The 24,062-nt window shown below is 42.7% G+C and overlaps 1 protein-coding gene across 1 annotated transcript in view; it reads left to right on the forward strand.

The window, feature by feature from the left end:
* The window catches only part of unc5db (unc-5 netrin receptor Db), a 198,809-nt gene that overhangs the window by 101,228 nt on the left and 73,519 nt on the right, over nucleotides 1-24,062 (forward strand). The window contains exons 4-7 of the mRNA XM_053420260.1: nucleotides 6,134-6,277; nucleotides 8,200-8,303; nucleotides 20,029-20,209; nucleotides 21,004-21,171. Coding sequence (XP_053276235.1) covers nucleotides 6,134-6,277; nucleotides 8,200-8,303; nucleotides 20,029-20,209; nucleotides 21,004-21,171 — 597 coding nt within the window. The remainder of the gene's footprint in view (nucleotides 1-6,133; nucleotides 6,278-8,199; nucleotides 8,304-20,028; nucleotides 20,210-21,003; nucleotides 21,172-24,062) is intronic.

Genomic DNA, 24,062 nt, shown 5'->3' on the forward strand with positions numbered 1-24,062 from the left:
TGTGACATTAGAACTCCGAGGATCTGTTGGATCAAGTGGATGGTCCATGATGAGACTCACAAAACAACACCCATACAGCAATCTTGTACAAATACAGTATCATTAAAAGACAATGACAGCTACCATGAGTATGACACTAATATGTGTGGTAGGGCCCACGGGTATTTCATGCCTGTTGCACACAGTTAAACACAATAGATCAACGGCATAATCGGACCCGGCATCAACAGTTTGATGAAAATTAACTAGTTCGGGGCTAGGTCTGTTAAGCAAATGACACCATCTTCAGACAAAAGGTCACAACTTGCAAAATAAAATCTCTGCTATTCACGTTAACATACAGTATTACAGCAACACAATTAATGTGGTGATTTTAGAATGCTATTTTTTTTTCATATTCTTAAACAGAGATTGATACTATGAATGTATTTTCCGTGATGGAGATCAGCGCCTGTTCTGTGTGTCTGTGTGTCACTCAGATATGGTAACATAACAATATCACTGTGATGTGGCAGCAAATTATCACCCTCGGTTTGACCCAGTTACCGATCGCTGCTGTAGTCCATCCTAGGACATAGAACAAGATATTTTCAGACTCCTACAGAGCGCTGGGCGTCTGTTTATTACATTTTATTATTATTGAACATATTGCAAGTCCAAATCACACCAAACTCTGAACTGTACTTTCTTTGGCCATTTGCTGTAGACACCTAAATCGTGAAGCCGGTTAGATGAAACATTTGCAAGATTTCAGTTCCACTGTCAGACAGGGGTTTGTGGAATAATTGGTAGATGATATAAAAATTTAAAGCCAAGTCACTGTTTCTATAAACACTGAGATTCTTCAATTATATATATATATATATATATATATATATATATGAATTAGTCAATGGGGCCCTGAGTCAACTCGTATCACTGTAAAATCCTGACACTTTCTCTTTTAGATGTGTCTTTTTACTTTGAGCTATACAGAAGCATGGCAGGTTTCACAAAGCACAACTTTCCCCACAGTGACCTAACTCCAAAACTAACAATTACAGAAGTCGAGGAAAGTAATGGAAGCAGTTGACAGCACAAGCCAAGGTGGCGTAGTTGATATCTGTTGTCCTCTGGGATCCCCTCGGCCTGCTGTCAGTAAAGTGGAAGTGTAATGTCTCCACATCCCAGATGTTGAACGAAAGTGTTGCAAGTCTTACACTGTGTGTGTGTGTGTGTGTGTGTGTATGTATGTGTGTGTGTGTGTGTGTGTGTGTGTGTGTGTGTGTGTGTGTGTGTGTGTGTGTGTGTGTGTGTGTGTGTGTGTGTGTGTGTGTGTGTATGTGTGTCTGCTATTGTGTGTGTGTATGTTTTAGTGTGTGAGAGAGATTCGGTGGTAGCGTGTAAAAGTCCCTTTTATGCTATCTCGAAGATAATTATATTGGAAAATGAGGATTCAACCTGATAATAATACATATATTTATCTATCTAACACAGTAAATATCTAATAACTAGTAGATAAATAGAGGCAAGCAGTCACAAATAAAATCATCATTCCACTGAGTCTAAGGTTGAAAGGGACTTCTTCCACAGAAGATATTTTGATCTGTGACAAAAGGAAAACAATGATGTTATGTCTAAATGACCGCTGGCTGAATTCCATTTAGCTGCTTCAGTTTCAGGGTTGTGGTGCTGTTGGCTCGTTGTCACATTGACATGACTTCCTGTCAGAACTGAGTCACTTGTGCGTTCGTCCTACTCTGACAAGCCAATATGTCAGCTGTGAGGAAGTGCACAGTGATGTGAGAAGGACAGGGTCATTTTCACTCCCTTTGCTGCACTGTGACCAGCAGCACGAGCTGCCACGCTAAATTAGTTAGCCGGCTGGTTAATCAGCAGTATCGGCTAGTTTAAGCCACATAGCCAGCTAGTTAGCCAGATTATCTGGTTGTCTGGGTGAAGAATGGCCACCAGCAAAATGTACATTCCTGTGATGGGTGACTGGTATATTGGTTATTCATGTTGGCCTTTAATATTCAGAAAATCATAAAAGTAGAAAATACATTTATTTCAATAAGTGGGGGGTTGAGTCCATAAAACAAATTCGATACAATTTTAATATAATGTCTACCACGTAAAAATAAAACTCAAAAGGGTTTGTCCAGTCTGGGCTACTACAAGAAACATGGCGGCCTCCATAGAAAGGACCCCACCTCATGAAAATATATTTCAATATAAAAGGCCCATTCTAGGTTAAATAAAACATTAATTAGTATAATTTAGATGAAACACACTCGTGAAAACATCGCTAGGATCATTTTTATAAAATGTATTTCAATAGATCCCTTTCACCTAAATCTTACACACTGGACCTTTGAGGGATGCAATGAATAATTTTTGCGCCCAACCACACAGTAATGCACCAATCAATGGACAGTACTGATATGGATTCACTGATGTTACTAAAAAGCCAAGATGCAACAGAGAGGTCAAGGTTTACTGCGGGCCCTTAGACAGTAATGACGTCAACACAGATATTTAAATAGAATATCTGCCGTTAAAATGAGGGCAGGTCCTCTCAAGTGAGGGTAGCAAAGTCTAATTCTGAGCCAGCAGAGCAGTATTTTGAGTTTGCCAGTGCATAGGGCAGATATTGCCATTTTCTGAAAAGTCTAATATTGATCTATGGGACTGCAGCCTATTCCCATTTTACCTTTATTGGTTAGTTAAGAGAAGAGAACCAGAGAAAATATGTGCAGAGAGAGAGACATAGACAGATGATATGAGAGAAAGGTTTTCTCCTAAACTAGGACCCATGAAGATAAAACCTTATAACATGATTTTGATGGTAAAGTTCACACCTAAAGGAAAAGCAAATATTTCATGTGCTGAGATTACCCACAAAGTCAATGCAAAGACATGATGTAGCAGACGCAAAGATGAAATTCTCATCATTAAGCTACACTCGCTTGAGGTGAAATATTTGAACTTGAGTTGAAAAGTCGCATGATGCAATGTCACAAAAGCCACAGGCGTTGAGAATGAAACCCATTGCCAAGACCGGTCTTAGAGAAGTGTTTCTCCGAGCTGTGTGCACTACCGGATGTTCTTTTGGACACACAAAATTATGCTGGCTTCTCCGGTGAATCCAGAGCAGTTACAGCGCAGTTTGTAGTGACTTCAGTCAGTAGTCCTCCTCTCCTCTTTTCTTCAGGCAAACAGGCAGATTCATGTATTGTGTTTACTCACATGAAGATCGCGATATAAAAATTCCCATCCTGTTTGGTGTGAACACAGCTTGAGGCCACGTTTTCTTCTCATCCATAATAAGAGACACTTCGTCAAAGCTCCAGCAGCAACACTCGTTTTTTCTCAGTGGACCTCAATACCATCAAAACTCATACCCGCCATTGTACCAGTCTTTCTCTGAGTGAATCTGCCGTTTTGGATGAATTTATCTATTTAAGTGACTCAGGAAACTGTGAGGAGTGAGGAAGGGATCGGGGAGGAAAGCAGATCAAGTGCTCTGCTCTAATGAGCCCTGTCAACAGTATTCTGCGTATAAACAAATAGGGCTGACAGATGACACAGTGGCACCACTTGTCTCCGTCTCTCCGGCAAACCACCTGTCACCGCCGGTTTGGACTCCGGGAAATGTGTTGCACTGTTGGAAAAGCTTACAAGTGCCTTTTTTCTTCCTCTCACTATTTCCCCCATCAGTCGGTCTGTTGTCTCTCCTCCTCCTCTCTAAACCACAGCCTCACACTTTTTGAGGGCATCATGGAAAGTCATTAGTCATTATTTTCTCTGCTGTCTCTTTTCCTGCACAAACTGCCACTTGCCAGCTCTCTGCTGCCACTTAAAAAAGTATGAATTATGCTCATGTCTCGCTCTCTACAGGGCCTGTGACTAGGACACACCAACAAAGAGCTGCAGCTTTGTTTACCACTACTCTTAAATGTGGCCTTGTTTTGTCAGGCCTGTCAATCCCGATTTGAACAATCCCGGTCACCGAATACATCGCCATTCACCATGTTGACATAAACCCCCAAATTTATATCATTGAATATTTTGTATCTACCGTGTTGGGCGTGACAAATAGAAATAGGCCCGCTTTCCTGTTGTTGTCATTCATACACAGAACAGTGGAGACCGCCCGCCACGAAATGTTCTCCATTTCTTAATTTTACCACGAACAGCAGCATGGCTCCATTACCATGGCCCAGCTGCCATTCACACAGTTTAATTGGTATTCATTTAGAAGTCTGCTCAGCGCTTCGCAAGCTGTGCAGCCACAGTGTGAGGCTGTTTGACTTTAGTAAGAGCATGTCTGATTTAAGAGTTATTTACCAGAGACACTGGAGGCACAGAAGCCACAACAATCCGGGGTGAAGGGTGCTGGGAGGGAGGTGTGTGGGTATTGGTCTTTTTTGCAGTCACAAGCACATTGCACATCCTTTGGTTTTAATCCAGCTGTGGGTATATGGCCGGCGGGCTGCGGAAGGCTCTGTGCAGCAGTGACAAAACACATGTGACAGTCCCTAAGCCGATGACTCAGATTAAATATGGGTTCTGTATACTCATCTGAGGCCATATGACAGGGTGACGAAAACATCCAACTGGGGGCTTGTGGCGTGTTGCCTAAGAGGATTTTGAAATAGTGCAGTTCCCTTCTTCTTTAATGCATTCAGTATAATAAGAGCGTTGTGCCTTTGCTGCATGCCTTCTGTGTTACATAATACGCAATATTGTCCTGGTATCGCTTGCATGGCGAGCCCGCTATGCTGTTTGAAGCGGTTGAGTGTAGTCCAAATTATTAATGCTAATTCTGCTTCAGCTGATTTAGCTTTCCTCTTGTTAGCCGCACTAAGCGCTCAAAACATACAGGAGAGGCCCCCGGGGACAGTGTTTCTGTGTTTCCTTAGTGATGCTCTCAGAACTCAGCCTAGAGGGGGAGAATGCACTGATTTAGGAAGTGTGTCAGCCTTTCCTAAGATCTTACGCATAACTAATCCTGTGAAACTCATTGATCACCGCAGCGAGCCTGTAGATGTATTGAAGTATTGATTAAGGACTCTTTAAGGACCATTACTTAGAATGCAGGGCTAGTTAGTTAACGATTCCCTCCCATTGTGCTCCATGTACCCTAGGACAGAAAGCCAATGCCTGGTTGTAAATCTGACTAGACTCAGCTGACTGGTGCTAGCACAATTAAAAAGCCATTCTATCCCAAGACCCTTATACATGATTTTAGGCCTGAATCACGTCCTAGGACTATGGTGGTCCGTCCATCACTTCGGTCCAAAGGGTAATGTCTAGTCAAGAATTAAATTGCTGGAAGTGACATCTCGTGCAGACATTCATGGCCATGAAGCTTGTTGACTTTTGTTCCTAGCTGTGTCACTAACATTTATGTCGTCTAGATTACCATGACATTTATATCGTCTAGATTACCATGACATTTATAACAGACAGCCTTGGTTCCAAGAGGTTGGATTTTAATATAGTAGTGCTTCAAGGAGGATCCTCTTACAAAACAGTTTATTTAGAGACAAGTGATTCACATAAGTTCATACCTATTGACTTTGGTGAGGAGTTTTTCTCTTGCACCTTCATGAGGTTGACATTTTTGGCTTTCATGAAAATGTCTTGGTAGCTAATGAATAATTTCATAATATTCCATGAAAATTGGTTCAGACATTCATCAGGAAGAATAACTCGATACTATTGTAATTCAAATATATTTAAGTTGTGTTCAAAAACATTCAAAGACTTACCCAAGCAATCAATTATAGAAAATTATAACAATAAAGAAAGTTACAGTAATAATATTTATAATTACCATTAAAATAGTAGCAAACCAATAGAGAATAAACAATTTTATAATAATGATATACCACAATATTGTACAAGTTTTTTTTTGACCAACCCTTTTTCAAGGCTTTGCTTTATTTTTGGCTTTGCTATATTTCTTCCATTACTCATTTATAGCTGCTAATGCATTGGCTAGGCTCTGATTTTCTTTCTGCAGTGGGAATTGTGGATGGGAGGCACACTCAGAAAAAGAAAAAGAGAAATGTATTAACAAATTAAATTTGTAAACATATTTGTTTGCATAAATTTGCTAAGTGTCTTTTGTTTTCTGTTGTCCCAGGGCTGAAGGTGCGCGAGGTGATGATCAACGTGTCCCGTCAGCAGGTTGAAGATTTCCATGGCCCCGAGGACTACTGGTGTCTGTGTGTGGCCTGGAGCCACCTCGGCACCTCCAAGAGCCGCAAGGCTACTGCCCGCATCGCCTGTGAGTATAGAAAAACCTTTAGGATTAGGAATGTAGTATCTAATGCATACCATTGGGTTTGCTGCTACTTTCCATAATTACGGCTGAGCAAGAGATGGTGTGATAACTAAGTGAAAAGTGACTGTAGAGTTTGTTGTTTGTAATTTAGATTGGGATAGGGTAAATTTCAATAGTAAGTCTTGTTTTGCTACTATTTTAATGATTTATTTTCTTCTATTGACATTAGCATTTCCACCAGGTAGCCCCGGCCTGTCCCGTCATAATAACCCTTTGCAACAGTGACCCCATTTAGACTTGTTATTATCATCTGCCCTGAGTGATCCAATCACAAGTGGTCAGCACTAAGTACAGGTCTGGGACGCATGTGGCCATATTAGTTTCACTTAATGAACACCAATGCACCCTGGGCTACATATGAAGCACCGATTACTTAGCTGACGTCCTTTGACTCCAATGTATTTCTGTACTTCTTAGTGTCCATACATCGATTGGTTGCCTCCGCCACAATAGTATCAATGACCGAAACAAAATGGTTGATACTTGATTCTCTTAAATCGGTCAAATCTTTCTTCATAGCTGAATGGTCTGTATTTGTATAGCACTTTTCTAGTCTTGATGACCACAGTATAGTTTACCCATTTACACCCATCTATACAGTGCAACTATGTGCAGAACTTTTTCTATGGGACGAAATGGGGGAGACTCGGACCAGACCGCCTACCTTCTAGTTAGAGAATGACCCGCTCTACCCCCTGAGCCAGAGCCGCTCCCAGCTGTGCATATTCATTCAATCAATTCCGGGTGTGAACAAACTTCTGATTGGATCTCTCAGGGCGGATGTTGAGGTCTGAACAGGGCCAGTGAGTCCCTGTAGTGTCCAGTGTGCTGCCACTTTAGCATGAGAGGATGAAGGAGGTGTCTTTAGGCTAACCTCTTGTCTTGATGGTTGAAGCAGAAGTATCGTGAGGATATATGTCGGCTCACCAAAACTGTCCCTCTGTTGATATTGCAGCTCTTCACAGATTGGAGCTCAAATACAACCGTGTCTTTCATTAAGTCTGGAGCATGCTGTGGTGGCACAGCGGGCTGATATAATCCCATCAGAAGCAGCGTCAGACTTATTAGTAGTGAAATAATCAATTCCTCCAGTCAAATTCTGTCCAATCAAGTTAGGGCACAATGAGATATTCACAGCCGCTGTGATCCGGCAGCTAAAGGCCACAGTTGCTGCAGTTTTTGCTTGATTTTGATATGGCCTTGAAGAGAAAAGCAAAGAGAAATCACTTTTGAACATCAACCCGGGAAGGATGTTTGTTCTTGTCCTTGAAAGAAAGGAGGAATGTCAGATGTCAGATCTTTATCTGGTGGGATTTGCATATCATTGCGTTTGTACTTACTTGCACTTATCTACCTGCCAGCTGAACACAGTTTTTGAGGCACAATTATAGAGTTTCCTCCCGGTATTCATATCACTTATGTGCAGGGATTCTCTCACGATCCATGGCTACATGAAGCACATTCATAACCTCAGTTAGAATTTCAAAGGCACATATCCACATTCCCAAAAGGCTGACATTTTAATGGTTTTCAGTTAATAGTGGCGGCACAGTAAGCTATCAAAATCAGTTTCAGAAATGGGCTGGATAGAGTCTGTCACTATCTCATGCACATGAGTGAGAAGGAGGTTCAGAGCAATCCTCGCTGACTTCGTCCATCCTGTGTAACCTCCAAACCACCTTGTCAGCAGATTAACCAGGCACAGGGGCATTGGATCCTCTCTTTCCTATACGGGCTGCAGCAGGTTTGAAGGTCACGGCGTGCGGAGCTGGGGCCACGCTGGCGTGTTAGCTGCTGAAGAGGATTGCAGCCAGGCTGACCGTAACACTTGACACCTGACAGCTGCCTCTTATCTCCCCTAACAGACCTGAGGAAAAACTTCGAGCAGGACCCCCAGGGGAAGGAGGTGCCAATCAATGGGATGATCGTGCTGCACTGCCGCCCTCCGGAGGGAGTGCCTATGGCGGAGGTAAGGCCGACTGCTCCTAGCTCCCCCTCTCCTTATATACCCGCCGAGCAGAAAAAATCTGCATCAGGCCGTCCATCTTTATTCTGCTGGAGTAACTCTCTGCCACTCAGTCAATTTTACCTCCGGCTCGACTTTCTCTGACCTTTAGGAGATTGATATAGTTTTGTTACATTCCAGCTAAAAAGTCCACATAAGCATTTAGAAGTGAAGGTGTTGGATCGAAAGTGCGGTAGCTGTCCAAGATGAAGGGATTCACATCATAGATTTTTATCAAATCATCCCCAAAACGCTGAATAATGTATCAATAAAAGATAGAGATCAAACAGTCAGAGATTCTCTTTCCAATTTCAATTTATAGCTCCATTAGCCTTGCGAGTCTCGGGAGGACACATTGTGAGAAACATCTGGCTCAAAGTGGGTCAGGCCACTAAGCGAACGGTCCAGTTACAGTTTTGGAGGCTGATTTCAGGGAGTGGATATGGATTGGTCCATCAGCAGCTCCTACTGTGCGTTGGCAAAGACATAAAAGTCATGAGAGTAAATCGCATCATTGCGTCGTTGCAATATGGACATAACAGATGTGTGTTGCATCAGTGTGTGTAAAATATCCATGGTGGATACCTGATACCTCTTAGTGGTCGGGAATCACAGCTGCACATCACACTAGAATCCCTGTGGTTCCCCCCAGAGTCTTTTTCTGGTGTGAATCACACAATATACGGAATGATGTTTACATTTGATTTTTCATCTCTCTGCCTCAAAGACTCATCCATGTCCTGACACAGCTGTTTCAGTTTAGTTTCGTCTTTGATGCTCCACCGGTCAGGTTGTGTCCTGATGCTGCATTCACCACTCAGCTGAATCTAACCTGCACACTAGTTCAATACAGTCACAAATACAGTTCACCTTTTGTAGTATGGGACAAAATCTGGATATACTGCACATATCGAGACAAAATATGCCTTTTTTTGTCTGCCGGAGAAATACAGGGTATCTAAGGCAGGCATTTCTATGTATTTATTTTATCCATTGATGGCCTTTAGTTATTATTATTTAATTACTTTATAAAATTACATGAGGATTTCCTCTATTTGGCTTTTCCCAAATCCTCTGCATACGAATGTACGTCCATCCAATCCATTCATGTGAACGAGAACTCTCAAGACCACCGGGAATTTCTTTACATTTGGCAAACACATTAACTGATTCGATTTTGGTGGTCAAAGGTCAAGGTCACTGTAGCATTTGTTTTGCCTTTTGAATGTAATAGCTTCGGGAGGCCTTTAGGTAATCATTTTGAATTTGGCAAAACAAAATTTTCTTAGACTTAAGGATGTACTTGTTTCATTTTGGAAACCCAAAGTCAAAAGTCAAGGTCACGTGTGCCTCACAAATTATGTTTATGCTTTCCTTGAATGTTATTTATTAAGACCAGCTTGAGGGAATTGACTCACTTGAACTGTTGGTCGAAGGTCATAAGGTCAAGGTCATGTGACCTCACTTTGTTGCGAGCACGTTATACCAGGAATGCCCAAAAGGTATTGTATTACATCTGGCACAACTTGGTTCATTGATGACCTGATTAGAATTTGGTGGCCAGAGGTTAAAGGTTACCGTGACAGCACTCAAAACACATGCATTGCCTTGTAAATGGGATATCTCAGGAACACCTCCTGGGAATTCTTTCAAATGGGGGACTCATGTTCTCTTGGTCTCACAGGACTCAAAGATTATCTGATTCTATTTCAGTGGTCAAATGTAAAGGTCATGGTGACTTTATATGAATCTGGAAATATCATAGGGAGAAGGAAACTGCACGGGTTGGCAGAGGCATCAAACTGCAGTTTGGTATTTCTAGTTTCTGTGTAATAATTTATTTGGAACCTCACTGTAGGCTACAGGCTCTGCTACGAGCGTGACAACCAGTAATTAACCTGTGACAGCTGTCCACAAAGCTGATTGAACGTATGTCCAGAAAACCAATATGGTGCTTACATATTTAGCATTACTATGCTCAGTGGTAACTGAAACGCTGTCGCCCTGGGAGATGGAGAACAGATGTCTCTCCCAGTCAACCTGTAGGACAGACTTCAGGGGGAACAATAGCCTTCAAATGTCTCGGTGACATTCACTTTCTTCTACAGAAGGAGATGGTCTGGCTCCCTATTTGGTCCAGTGATTATCAGCATGAACGATGGCTGTGTAATTGATGCGTGCAGGGAACAGATTTAGACGGAGGTCAACCTCCTGCCCTGCACTGTATAAATGATTCAGCACTGAAATGGAGGAGTGATGTCATTCCGGCACCGCTGAATCCACAGTGGGATAAAAATAGTTGAATCTGAGCGGTACAGACCGAATCACAATCTCCCGTCTAGTCCTTTGTCAACACAAATGAGCCCAGCAGCGAGAGATGGGAGTGAATAATGCAGAGCGCACAGGGCAGATATCTTCAGCCCAGCCGATTTCAGCGCACCTTGTCCATGAAATATTGAGGTGGCGTCCAGGAGTGCAGCGGTGTGAGGTTTCAGGAGAGTGCAGCAGCAGGGCGGATGCTTCTGAAGCAGACACAGCGCAGGCCCCACACAAGGTGAGTCTGCGGTTTGGGGTGCAGCGTAAACAGTGTGCTTCTGAAAGGTGGGTTTAGGAATCACCTTTGTCAGCAGGGATGTCAGTTTGTGAGCTAATGAGTCCCCAGCTACTCACAGTGAAATCACTTTATGTAATGTGGCAACGACAGTTTGACTCTGGAGCGGAGCCGGAGGTGAGAAGTGCCACAGCAGTCTTTTTTCTGATGACGATATTTTTTTCTCAATAATTTGTTTCCTTATTATTTAACTCTTCCCAACAAACATTGACATGTCAACATGTTTTTATAGTTTCTATTTCAATTCCAGTTCTTTTAAGGTGAGACACAACCAAATGATCACATTGAGTTCACGATGGGTTTCGATGGAGATCAAAAGTCACCTTTGAGTACGCACTTTACGACAAACAAGTTTTTTTTCCATTTCCGTTTGTTCAATTTTTATTTGTTATTATAATTAACATTATTATTTACTATATAACTATACATGAGGTTTTGGTCAGTTGCCTGCTCTGTAATCCTCTGCATTCACAGTGTTAGACATTTCATTTCAGCAAGCCGACTAGAATTCCAATTTCTTTAATCATCTTGTTCTTTGTTTTAATGACCATAACTACACCCACGACATATTTGCATGTTAAGATACACCAGCACTAGATTTACAATGATCAGGGGTAAGCATACCAAAGTCTCCTGTTGGCTGCTTGGTATTCTCTTGGTGTGCTTTAGTTTGCTTGTAGGTTTCTCAGAAGCTGAGTGTCCATTGTCATGAACAAACCCACTTCCACAGAGGCATACTGCAAAACAGTTGCTTATCGATTGAAAATACTGTCTGAACATGCAGTAGGCATTTGGCATTCATAAAATTGACAGGAATTAAAGCCACAGCAATTAAATGAAATCATTACGTGTCTGAAAGAAATTGTATGAAGTGGCTGTTTCCGGTTATATTTTCCTCTTAATGCCAAACACCGATGTGCGTCATCCACACCAACCACCCGCTGTCGACTCCGCTGCGGTTTATAAATGCAGCACTTAATTAATTTGTTAACTCAAATAAAAGGTTGCTTCCGAAAAGCCAATCATTGCTTGAGGTCCTACCAGACACATTCACAGTCCCATTTAAAATGCATAGAAATGTAATTTAAAGGAGAGAAGATTGGACCTAAGTCCTCACCATGAGAATAAATGTAACTTTGGTTACTTCTAACAGAGTCAGTATATTTTAGTCTCTGTAAAAATACCTTTTGTTTTTGTTAACATTTTAGATTTAGACACATAGTACTTGTAGAATAACACAAACCTCACATGACAGTACAGAGTGTGCAGTAAATTCTCACTGGAAGCCACATGAGCGTGACTGACAGGTTTGTACTATGAGAATTGTATGTTCTATTTTTTTTAGATCACAAAGAAAGAGACAGGAAAAGCTTTTTAGCTCCTCTGAGAGGTCGTGTCTGCTGGAGGACTGTCATCCCCACACCTCTCTGCAGTGTCTTCAGGTCACCGCTTCCCAAATCACTTCTGCACCAAATGTGCCACAATAGTTGCGAAAACTAGACAAGATGTAGCGGAAAAATGGCTCAAGAGCCTGAAGTGATACAGAGTTGTACTAAAACAAAAAAAATAAATTGAGGAAAAGCAGAATTAAAAGAGAAAGCTTTTTGGTCAAGATCCCAGTTGAGCACTGATGTCATCACTGATGTCATCACTCTGTAGTCCAGTCTTTCAGTGAAATTAAGCATTTTATATTGATATGTTGTCACAACAACGCGGCTCTGAGTAATGAAATCATAAACGATGGATCAAATAACGTGTGTGAAAAATAAAGAGGTCACATTTGGCACGAACCCTCCTCTCTACAGGGCTTTTTTTGCATTTTCTAGCTCAGCATTGTGGTTTTACAGCCAACAGACTCTGCTCTGAACAACTCAGCCACAACAGGCGCTCAGTTACATCACACCAAGTGAATGCTAATGTGGCTCCGTGTCTACTGCATATGTAAATAGGCAATTGTTTGCCATCATGTTTGCCATATTAACTTTTTATTAGGTCAGTGCCCCCAAGACGCCAAAATATAAAATTAATGCAGCTTCAAATACATTATCATGGATGAGTGTACTTAATAGTGATTTATAAAAACACACAAACTGGTACATTTGCTGCTACATTAAAAACAAACCTCTCTGTTGATCAATGACGCATTTTAGCGTGGTTCTTGTTTTTCCAGTTTCAGAGCTTTTCCATGTTGAAACAAAGTCCCAGTGTGCACATCTGAAGGAGCCTGATGAAAAAGAAATAACACCAATGCTCATTATGAAACAAAGCAGAGAGCTTTTTGTTGTGTTGTTCAACCACAATTGAAAAGTTTAAGTTAATTACAGTACTTTACCATCGTTTTCTAACTCTTGATACAAAATTTCCCTTGAACTTAAATTTGAAATGCATTTCCCTTTTGAGAAAAATCACTCTCTCTTTCTCAAGAGTGAAGACATGATCCTCACCACGCGAGGCAGCAGGTCATTGTGCGTGGAGGGGTCATCTGACGTGTGGGTTGATACATGAACACACAACACAAAAAAGAAATGAGAATACAACTTTGATGAATCTGTTTATATGTAAATATAATTTATTCGTTTTCAATCTGTATTTTGCTCTATGTCACAGTGTAAAAATGAAATGTGCAATCAGAAGCTTTAAAGAAGACTCATGACAGTAAATAGCTGAGTCTAACTCCCAATTCATCAAAGCTAAGCCGTTGCTTGTGCATAGACGTGTACCCTTGGCAGAGCCCTACGCTGTAACCTGACGCCCACCTCCCCAAAGATATAACTACATGTCGAGGCGATGTAGACCTCAAGAGCTGTGATTGGTCCGCTTGGTAGCATCGCCTCCCCGTCGGTAATTGCAGAGTGACGCACACACACCTATGCACAACTATGAATGCTCGACCCCCATGCAGAGGCTACGAAACAGAGAGAGAGAGAGATAGATGGAGAGTGAGAGAGGAGAGCTTGTTTCAGGGTCTGGTCACTTTGAGTAGTTGGCTAACACACATCTTTTTGATTGACTCACAAAGGTTTGGGTGTGAGTGAGTATTAAGAAACCCTTGCATGTGAAGATGTGAATCTAGCAATAACAAATTCAGATTAAGATGCATTTATTCATCCCAAACACATGCACAGTCATGCAAAGGCACACTCATGCAGGTAGGGAAATTTATGACCCATCTTGTGCAGTACACACAGAGCAGTGAGCAGCCGCGTACAGGCGCTCGGGGAGCAGATGTTGGGGGAGTAAGGTGCCTTGCTCAGGGGCACTAGACAGGGTAGGGAGACTCTTGGATTTTTGGACAGATCAATCCAGGTTCGTCTTTTGTTGTCTCTCCGTGGAGTCGAACCAGAGACGAACCAGAGACCTTCTCTGCCCATAGTCCAAGTTTCTGCCACTAGACCACCGCCTCTCCCATCAATGATTCAATTTATCTTGATGAGTCTCAATGTATCACATCCTCATTTTTTCTATATTACTGCACATGGCATCTTTTCATGAATTAGTATAATTTGTCAAATAAATCTGAAGTCAACTTTTATTTAGAAGGTGCTCTCAAAATGTTCCAGTCTGTTACTGCAGCAGTTTTTGTGTTATTTTGATGCTCACCACATTGGTGTGACATTTATATGCATTAGGTTTAGGAGTGGGTGCTGTACCTAAGCCTTCAAAGGAAGTTCTCTGATAAGAGCCTTTACTGTGGAGAGGTGGCCCCGCCTGAACGTAGCAGAAAACCTGATTCAGTTATGAAATTAAGTCCCAACTTGGCCTGTGAACCTCAACTTACAACCTCTGTGTGCAGTTTAATACCACCGCCCTGGGTAAGCACGTATTGACTGTGTGGAATCTGTAATTTAATTGAATAATTCACTAACGCTTCATTGACTGCTGCTGGAAAGTACCACAATTATCTATATCACAATTATACAGACAATGAAGACATTTATATTCCTATAATAATTGAAAAAGCCACTACCTGAATAGCTATTTTCTACCAGAATTTCAAAAACATTGTTTTTTTGTCAGGCTTTACAGCTCAGACATTTAAAGACGTCAAACAAACATGGACACAGGTTTCTGAACTTCATCTGTGAGTATTTATTGCAAATGTGCATATTCTTGACAGTGTTTTGCTATAAAAATATAAAATACACATACCTTCACACATGGTATGCTAAGAGCAGGGGCTGTAATGTATCTGTGGTTAATAGAACGTAAGAGCGGCTTATTTGTAATTCCGTTTCGGTGATCCAAAACCAATCCTTCATTTTTACTTCACAGATATCATGGGGTGTGAATGCATAGGAGATCTTTTGACTCCGGGAGAAAGAAGTCCATGAGAACCCTGTATAATGAGTTTCTTTTGAGAGGTTGCTCTGAGAGAAAGTGTGAAATGAACAGCCGAACTGGAAGCCAATTTCAACTTCCCTGAATGAGAGCCTTTAATCCAAGATGAATCCCCTTGATCTACAGTAGCTCAGGTAGACAGCCCAGGCTGCGGCTCAAAGGGGAATCAACTAAATGCTTCTGCACAGTTATACAAGCTGTTCGCCGCTGAGCTTCCCAAAGACATCGCGATGCTGCTCCAAAACAAGTCGGCATTTAACTATATGTCCCATCCCCCGCCTTCCCTTCACTTGTTTCAACTTTCCGATGCCACCGCCGAGCGCCTTTGTTATTTTTCTCATACGTCAGAGAAAGGCTCCCAGAGAGCAGATGATGAGCTTCATTATTAAGCCAAGCAATTACATCCAGCCCCAGCCCCGGCCGTGGCTGGGAGCTCCCTCTATTTATTTCGTTAAGATAAGACAGATCGGGGTGGAATAGCAATGCAGTGTCACATGGCTCGGAGGGGAGGAGAGGTGGCATTTGGGAAGCAACTGGGGAGGCGGCCGGGCGACACAGGCCCACTCTGTGTTCTCCTCAGATCTTTTCTGATTAACCTCTGGAGTGGGCAGGGACGGTCGAGGTGCAGATAGCTCCCTACAGATGGACCTGCTGCTGTCAGGCTGGCTGTTCGTATGAACACACCGAGTCATGCTGAGTACAAAGAGTCGGGCGATATCTGTGTGTGTGTGTGTGTACGCGATGAGCAGGCCATGTGCTGATGATTGGTTGTGGGGAGAATCCATGAAGTGGATTAGCTCCGTGCTCTGAGGTGTCACTCCTGATAAGCCGCCCAGCCGGTCCCTCCGGCGTCCCCGGGCCCTCGAGCTCCACCTGACAGGGACCCTTAATCCACGTAATTGCGCTGATGAGATACTCAGCAATTAGTAGGAGGAAAAAAAGTTCTGCTGCCCACGCCGCCATCATAGCTGAGAGTCGCCGAAAGGGGGAGGAGATCATGCCTAATGGCGACACCTTAGCATGACTCAGCAGACAGATTTCTCTGTATTGCGCTAGAGCCCCCCCCCCGTTTGTACTACGTCACCTTGACATCAAACGACCATTAGACCTCTGAGTGTGGCGATGAGGCGCACTCTCACAGGGAAAAATGTGTCAGCTGGGAAGGTCTTCATCAGCTCTCTCCTCATAAGTCTAGATGATGGCTGCGGTGTCGCCGGTTACACCGCTCCTCTGTCCTCTAATTGCCCCTCGACCGACACATTTCTCAGCATCTAATCATCAGCAAATGTCATCTGAATGAGCTGTGTGCGTGCGTGCGTGTGTGTGTGTTGGTGTGTGTTGATTCAGGTGGATGAGAGTACCTGGCCGCCGTGTAGGGCTGGAGGAGATGACCTTCAGGGGCAGTGCAGGTAATGAAATCACAGGGAGGAAGCCCCGATGCGAGGCCCGGCCTGGAAACCCCTCCGTCAAGGCTGACACTGATGACCGCGTCCTAATTGAAACAAATGTGCCAATTAGGCAAATCATTTCTCACATCCTCTGCCACACACTTGCCGGGCTAATTTGTATTTGTCCCTTCATCTTTTTTTCTCTCTCTCTCTCTCTCTCTCTCTCTCTCTGCCACTGCCTCTCTTCCCCTCCGCTCTGTGAATCTTTTCATCATCACCGACTGGCTGTTAGCGGCAGACAGACAGTTAATGTGCAGCACGGACCCCAAACACTGCGAAGGGGCCGGCTCGTGTCACATGTTAATTGCCTCTTTCAAGTCACAAATTTCCCAGGATAAATATGAAATAAATACATAAAGACTTGGGGGACGGGGTGGAGGGTTGCAGTGTCACCCATTCAGTGACGGACGACTTTAATCATGAGAAATTAGATCCTGTCCCTCAGTCCTCCGTCTGGTTTTTCTTATCTATCAGAGATGCTTAGGCATCCGATGAAACCCACATGAGAGGATATCTTTTAATTGTCAAAAAGAATCTGGGAGCCTTTGAAAATCGGCCTCTAAGTGTCCGTCCAGGCAAAGAGAGGAAAATGCAGCCTTGCATTTATATACTGGTAACTGCACTCCTCCTGTCTGAAAAATAAAGAAATCCCCTCTTCTGTTAAGAGTAGTTCGATTGACTCGGTTGATGTGGAAAAAATAGTGAATGCAGGAAATGATTACTGTGTTATGATGTTCATTATCATTTATATTTGTGTCAATATATACCTGCAATCCATCATCCCTTCGGTCGGCGTGTCATTTCTATTTACCCAGCGTTTGCATGCCCAAGGCACTTCCTATTTGCATCCGGCCTGAGCGTTGTTTATTATAAAGAGTGCCTGTGTGCTTCCTATAAATCCATCAGCTCGGCCCATTCTGCCACACCATGAATGTAATTTGCAAACGCACTGATGCAGCTCTCTTACCAGAGTAGATGCACCAAAGCGTCACTAAGTTTGTAATTCATAATTAGTTTTCCTCTCTGTTGCTGGTAATTGGTTATGGTACATCTTTTGACTGCTTAAAGGTTTCAGTGTCAGTGTTCGTGCCGCTTGGCTGTGTGCACAAGGTACAGTTGACCAACATTTATGTGGGTCACTGGGCGGGTGCAGGACACAACAGTTTAATGTGAAACGAATCCAAATATAACATCTGCATCTTCTGGGAACATGAGATCACGTTCTAATGTGTCCGTTCCTGTTTTTATCGGACCCACTTTCAGATTCATTATACTCCAGGATCTCAGACCAAGAGAGAGGTCTCTATTTGTATTGTGATTGTCTAAATGCAAATAGAGAAAGATTTGCACATTTTCAAATTTCCCTTAAAGGAATTCAGGCTATTGCTAATGTTGGAAGAAGATGTGTGAAGACTTTGCAAACGCTGCATAATTCCAACCTTCAACGACCACGCACATCATGAGGCAGGTTGTGATCATCGATTGCTGGTTCCAGAAAGTCACAAAACCTTCATTGATTGTTTGGGTTTTAGCCGTTAGATCAGGAGCTATAAGGAGGTGGTACTTTCTAGGGGGAGGGTGGTGTGCTGCGGGGGAAGTTTCCTGTTAATCACCTACTGCTGAAATTTACTTAAGCTGTTGCCTCCACCAGCTTCACTGTGTTCACTGCACTCAACCGCAGTCGTCACAAAGTCATCAACAAAGATTATGACAAAACATATTTGTCAATTTACTGTTTTAAAGAATAAAGCCATAACTAATTAGATCTCCTTAAACTGTTGAAGAAATGTTGAAGACTGAAAATATAAAAAACAAAACCAAATTTCAATATTTTCATATAATTACATAACTCAAATATTCTTTTTTAATGAATGGACTGCCTTCACCTTGGCAAAATGGAATAGGTTGAGCTTGGTCAGAGAAAAGAACAGCTACAAGCCATAAATAATTAGCGTCTCACCGCAATTGCTGCATTGCTTTTAAATGAGGATTTATCTTCCCTGGACAATAAGTAGCTAAGCCAGCTAAGTTGGCTAACTTAATGCTTAAGATAAATGGGTTTATTTGATAGTGCTAAACATACTATGCAAACAGGAGCATGCACAACTTAATAGACGTGTGGTGATTGTGATAGGCTCCATACAATTTCCAGTGGTTATTAAAATACACAGCATATAATAACATCTGATGAAAAGCAGTTAGCTGTTGAGCACATGCGTTGTATTACCAAAGAGGTTTGAATATGTATTTACAAATGTATTTGAATAGCTATACAAAACCCATTATAAATACTTAGGCCTGCTTTATGAATACAACATAGTCTAGCTGCCATTAAGTCCAACAGAACTAGAGAATAAAAGCAACTCGGACTGAGAGTATGGGAAACTGAGATCATGCAGGTGATCCTAATGAGGTGGGGCACACACAAATAATAAGGCTTTCCACAAACAGACTAGAGATCAGACTCAGTTAGACAAAGAGTGAATACCTCAGGGTATAATGATGTGGTGGAATGGCCCAGCCGGTCATTAAATACTGGAGACGGTGAGTTGATTTGAAGAATGCAGGGACAAGGCATGGTGTCCACAGTCCTCACAGGCGGTTTCCATAGTAATCAAAGAATGAAGTAGTAATTGTTTTCTTTTCATCCATCCATCCACCCATCCATCTATACCACTTATCTTTGAGGGTCACGGGGGGAGCTGATGCCAATCCAAGATAATATTTAGGCGAGAGGCAGGATGCACCCTGGACAGATCACAAGGGTGTCACAGAGAGAACATATAGAGACAAACAACCATTCACTCTCACATTTACACCTACAGTCAAGTAAGAGTCTCCAGGTAACCTAACTGCTTTGGACTGTGGGAGAAAGGAGGTGCCCGGAGAGAACCCACACAGTCATGGGGGGAACCAGCAAACTCCACACAGAAAGATCTCATTCCAACAGGGGAACTTCCTGTAACCACTACACCACTCTGCTGCCTGGCACTGATGTAATACTTCAAATCTATTTCCCACCATTTTGACACAGTGCGTTTGTTTAGCTCTGAGCAACTGGCAAACTGCTGCCGACCTACAGCTGAGTTCATCCTGTGTAAACTCACATGGAGCCCAGAAGCGGCTCCGCTGTTAAAACCACTGCTCATACAAACCCCTCCCGTTGAGACTCGCTGTAAGATGGATGCTCTCACAGCCTGAAGTTGTGATCACTTTTTATTTGAAGGATTAACACTTAGCTTAAGTGCGTTCCTCTCAAATACAAACACAATCTTTTTCTTTCTGTCCCCAGGTCGAATGGCTAAAAAACGAGGAGCTGCTGAGCTCCCTGACTGATGACAACATCGACACCCGAGCCGACCACAACCTCATCATCAACGAGGCGCGCCTGTCCGACTCGGGCAACTACACCTGTCTGGCCAGCAACATAGTGGCAAAGCGACGCAGTGCCACGGCCACTGTGATAGTCTTCGGTACGCCGACTCTCCCAGCTGCTGTTGTTCTGCAGCGTTACATCACACCACAGTGTCGTGACACAATGTTTACATGGCCCCTCACATCAGTTTGTTTGTTTCCCCCCACCTCAACACAAGTGATTAAAAGATCCATCTCCATGTTTCCAATGAAGAGAGATGTACCCTTTGTCTTTTCAATGAATGTATTATTCAAGGACTCAATTTACTGCCTCTCATTTAAAATCAATGTGTACTTTATGAAAGGCAATAAGCCACTGTGTCTTAATCTCATTTAAAAGGAGTGTAGCTTATTAAGTATTTATTTGCCAGAGGCCTTCCAGCCACGCCGGTTAGCACCAGCTTTGATTGCGTGGCCTGAACATCAGGATTCCACTCACGTAACACAGAGGGATCATAGAATAAACTGCTTCAGTCAGAGCGCTAAGTGGTCGACTCCAACCTGTCCACCACTATGAGTCAGTGTCGCCTTCAGAAATGGCAATTCAGTGTAATGGCTGTTTTCTTCGCTTTCTCACAGTTCCATGCCTTTATCTTAATCCAAGAGAAAGGAACACTGAACAGGCAATTAGGAGAGAGGGAGCTGTATATCCACCACAACGACTGTGCTGAGCCCAATCTGCTCTGGCCGTTATGCATTGTTGCCTTGCAGCGCCTCGCGGCCTGCATAATCAGTAATAGCTGCAGCTCTTGTTAAAGTAGTTAAATCAGACTTGTGGACAAATAACCAGTTGTTGTGCACTCACTCTGCCTCCGCTTCTTCTTACTCTTTAACTTTGCCGAACTCTCTCCAGTGAACGGCGGCTGGTCCCTGTGGACGGAGTGGTCGGCGTGCAATGTGCCATGTGGGCGCGGCATCCAGAAGCGGTCTCGAACCTGCACCAACCCAGCTCCCCTGAACGGCGGTGCTTTCTGCGAGGGCATGTCGGTACAGAAGATCAGCTGCAACGCTCTATGTCCAAGTCAGTCCCTCTTGAATTGCTGCATAGAATGAGTAGAGCTTCATGTGTGTAAAGTTGTTTCTTTTCTCTAGATGAGATGTTATAATACTTGGTTATGAATGATTGAGGTGATTTGTCAAAAAAGGTTAACATGTTGCAGGAAATGATCACATTTAAAGCGGTGTTAGTGGATCACAAGCTTTTAACTGTTTACTTTTCGAGATTATATCTTTCACTTCTCTTTCCTGGTGACGCACATCAATGCAAGGTCTTTATAAGGCACCTTGCAGTGTCACAGTGTGTTGCCAATATTAATAAACCTGGTGTTTATCTGTTGAGGATATCCAGGGTGACTTAAATGAGCTTACATTTCTACCACGATAGCTTTACGTTCAATCAATAATGGGACAGATCCAGAGTTCCCTGACAACATCCCTGCAGCATCGGGCTGTTCGGGTTGTAGAGAGTGAAGTGCTCCCTGGAAGAAAAGACAAACCCAAAACAAAGAGGGGATTTATGATGTAAAATAAAGTGAGTGGAGGAAGCAGCAGCGGTGAGAGGGCATAAGACTCGGTGCACTCTGCAGTTCAGGGGGAAGAGCATGAGCTGAGGTGCTTCTCGAAGCAATGAGCGTGATGTGGCTGGTTCACAGAGAAGCAAGAGGTTATCTAGCAGTACAAATCAGGCCCGTCAACATAAAGACAGATCTGTAGACCACAGCTGTATTTCTACAACCATTTCTTAAGACAGGGCTGTTACTTGGTCCAGAATAGTCCTATTGGTCCTCAGCTTTGAGCGTAATACAGATTTGCTGGGATTCCTAATGTTGCTGATTTAGTTGCTTTTTTTTCTCACTTGATTCAGAAGGTTTTCGAGATTTTATTTAGTAATGTTATTCAAAAAATCAACCAACACATACTTAGTTGACTGGTTTGATATGGTGACATGACTCAGGAGGTTAAGAGTCTAGTCCAGATATGGGCAAAGTACGGCCCGCCAGTTTGGTCAAATATATATTTTAAAAGAAATTCCCACGAAGCATGCTAACTACGCTAGCAAGCAGTGAACGCAAGAACGGGCAGCTACAGCTTTTTCACCGACAAACTGCGATTCAAGAGTCAGCTACCAAGGCAAGTTTTTTGGTGGCATTCAAAATAGCAAAGGCTAGCAATCCTCTGTCAAATTTTAGAACCCATTGTGGCCCGCGAGTCAAAAAGATTGCCCACCCCTGGTCTAGTCTAATGATAGAGAGGCGGTAGACTAGTGGCAGAAACTTGGACTATGGGCAGAAAAGGTCTCTGGTTCGACTCAACGGAGAAACAACAAAAAGACGAACCTGGATTGATCTGTCCAAAAAGAAAATCCAAGAGGATTCTCCCTACCCTGTCTAGTGCCCCTGAGCAAGGCACCTTACTCCCCAACATCTGCCGTACATGGTCGCTCACTGCTCTGTGTGTCCTGCACCAGATAGGTCAAAAGCAGAGGTTAAATTTCCCTACCTGCATGAGTGTGCCTGTGCATGTCTGTGCATGTGTTTGGGACTAATAAATAAAATGCATGCATCATCTGATATATAGGCTACAAGCTTAAATGGTCCATAGTCTCTGTGGGAGTTATAATGTAGTGCATTCAACCACTTAGGTTGGTGGTTTGTCAAATTCCACGTGTCCTTTGTTCTTCAGCAAGATACTGGGCAAAGTACTGGTCCAACACATAGATGCACTGTATGAATGAATGTGTGTCCCAGAGCCACTTTGGTTCAGTTAGAAAATGTATAAAACAGGATCCATGCCAAAATATGACCATATGTAAATGACAAAAGACTATTAACAGGAAGTCTCCTGGTGACGACATCACAGAGTCCAGACAACTAAACAAAGAAAGAATTGAGCCACACCAGACATTTCCTCTGACGCTGTTGAAAACATTTAACAGTCAAGACTGTGAGTCTGCACCATGGTTCGCTTACAGTGTTCTACAGCAATTAGACACAATTATACGCAATCAGTTATGAATTTGCTTTGCCAATCATATTGTGTAGACACATGATTGTTGGCTGGAATACGCCTGAGAAACTCACCTTATTTACACTTATCAACTTTTCTCTCTAACAGTTTGCAGGAATGTTCGATGTCAATGTTTCTTTATGTTGTGTTTTTTTAGGCTGTAAGGAGACAACTTTCTTGCTTGGCTGGGTATATCGATGTTTAACTCACCTAACTATATTATTTCTGCCTGAAAACCCAAATATCAAATATGTGACGGAGCCGAATCAGCAGGACAAGATCAGATACGTTTAATTTCTCCTGCCTGATGGATGATAAATCCCTCCTGTCTGCACAGAAATAAAACCACTTTCCGCTTTGTGCATCTGCATATCAATTGTAGGAGAGATGAGAAGAGTAGACCATTCAAACCAATGAATAGCTTCCTAAAGAATCAGTTTTTCTCATGAATATTTTCAAAACTGACATCGTACTAGATAGAGGTAAACTTTGGTTTCGCTTGTAACCTTTCCTCTGTAGCCCTCTTCCAGTAACACAGAGCTGACTCACTGTTTGGTCCTCAGAAATTCAATCCAGTGGCAAAATTAAGTTGTGAGGTGACACAGGGTGAGCCAGCAGCTTTTATTTTTTTATTATTATTTAAATTTTTGTCCTAAAACTAATTTTTCCGAGCCTTAGAAAGCATCCAGCACACATTATTGTGTCAAGGATTACGTTTTTAATGAATAAAATTTCCACTTCTATTTCCCCTTTTTCCCACCAATAATCCAATCATAATTCACACAATGAAAGCATGTTTTAGAAATTGGACTTGAATGTCTTATTTTCTAAAGTGATCAGAGTCTTTGCTGCAGCTCATCAGAACTGTGGTGCGGTTCATCCTGTTTGTTTAAATTATCCTTGAGA

Source organism: Pleuronectes platessa, chromosome 4 (genome assembly GCF_947347685.1).
Source record: "Pleuronectes platessa chromosome 4, fPlePla1.1, whole genome shotgun sequence".
Lineage (NCBI taxonomy): Eukaryota > Metazoa > Chordata > Actinopteri > Pleuronectiformes > Pleuronectidae > Pleuronectes > Pleuronectes platessa.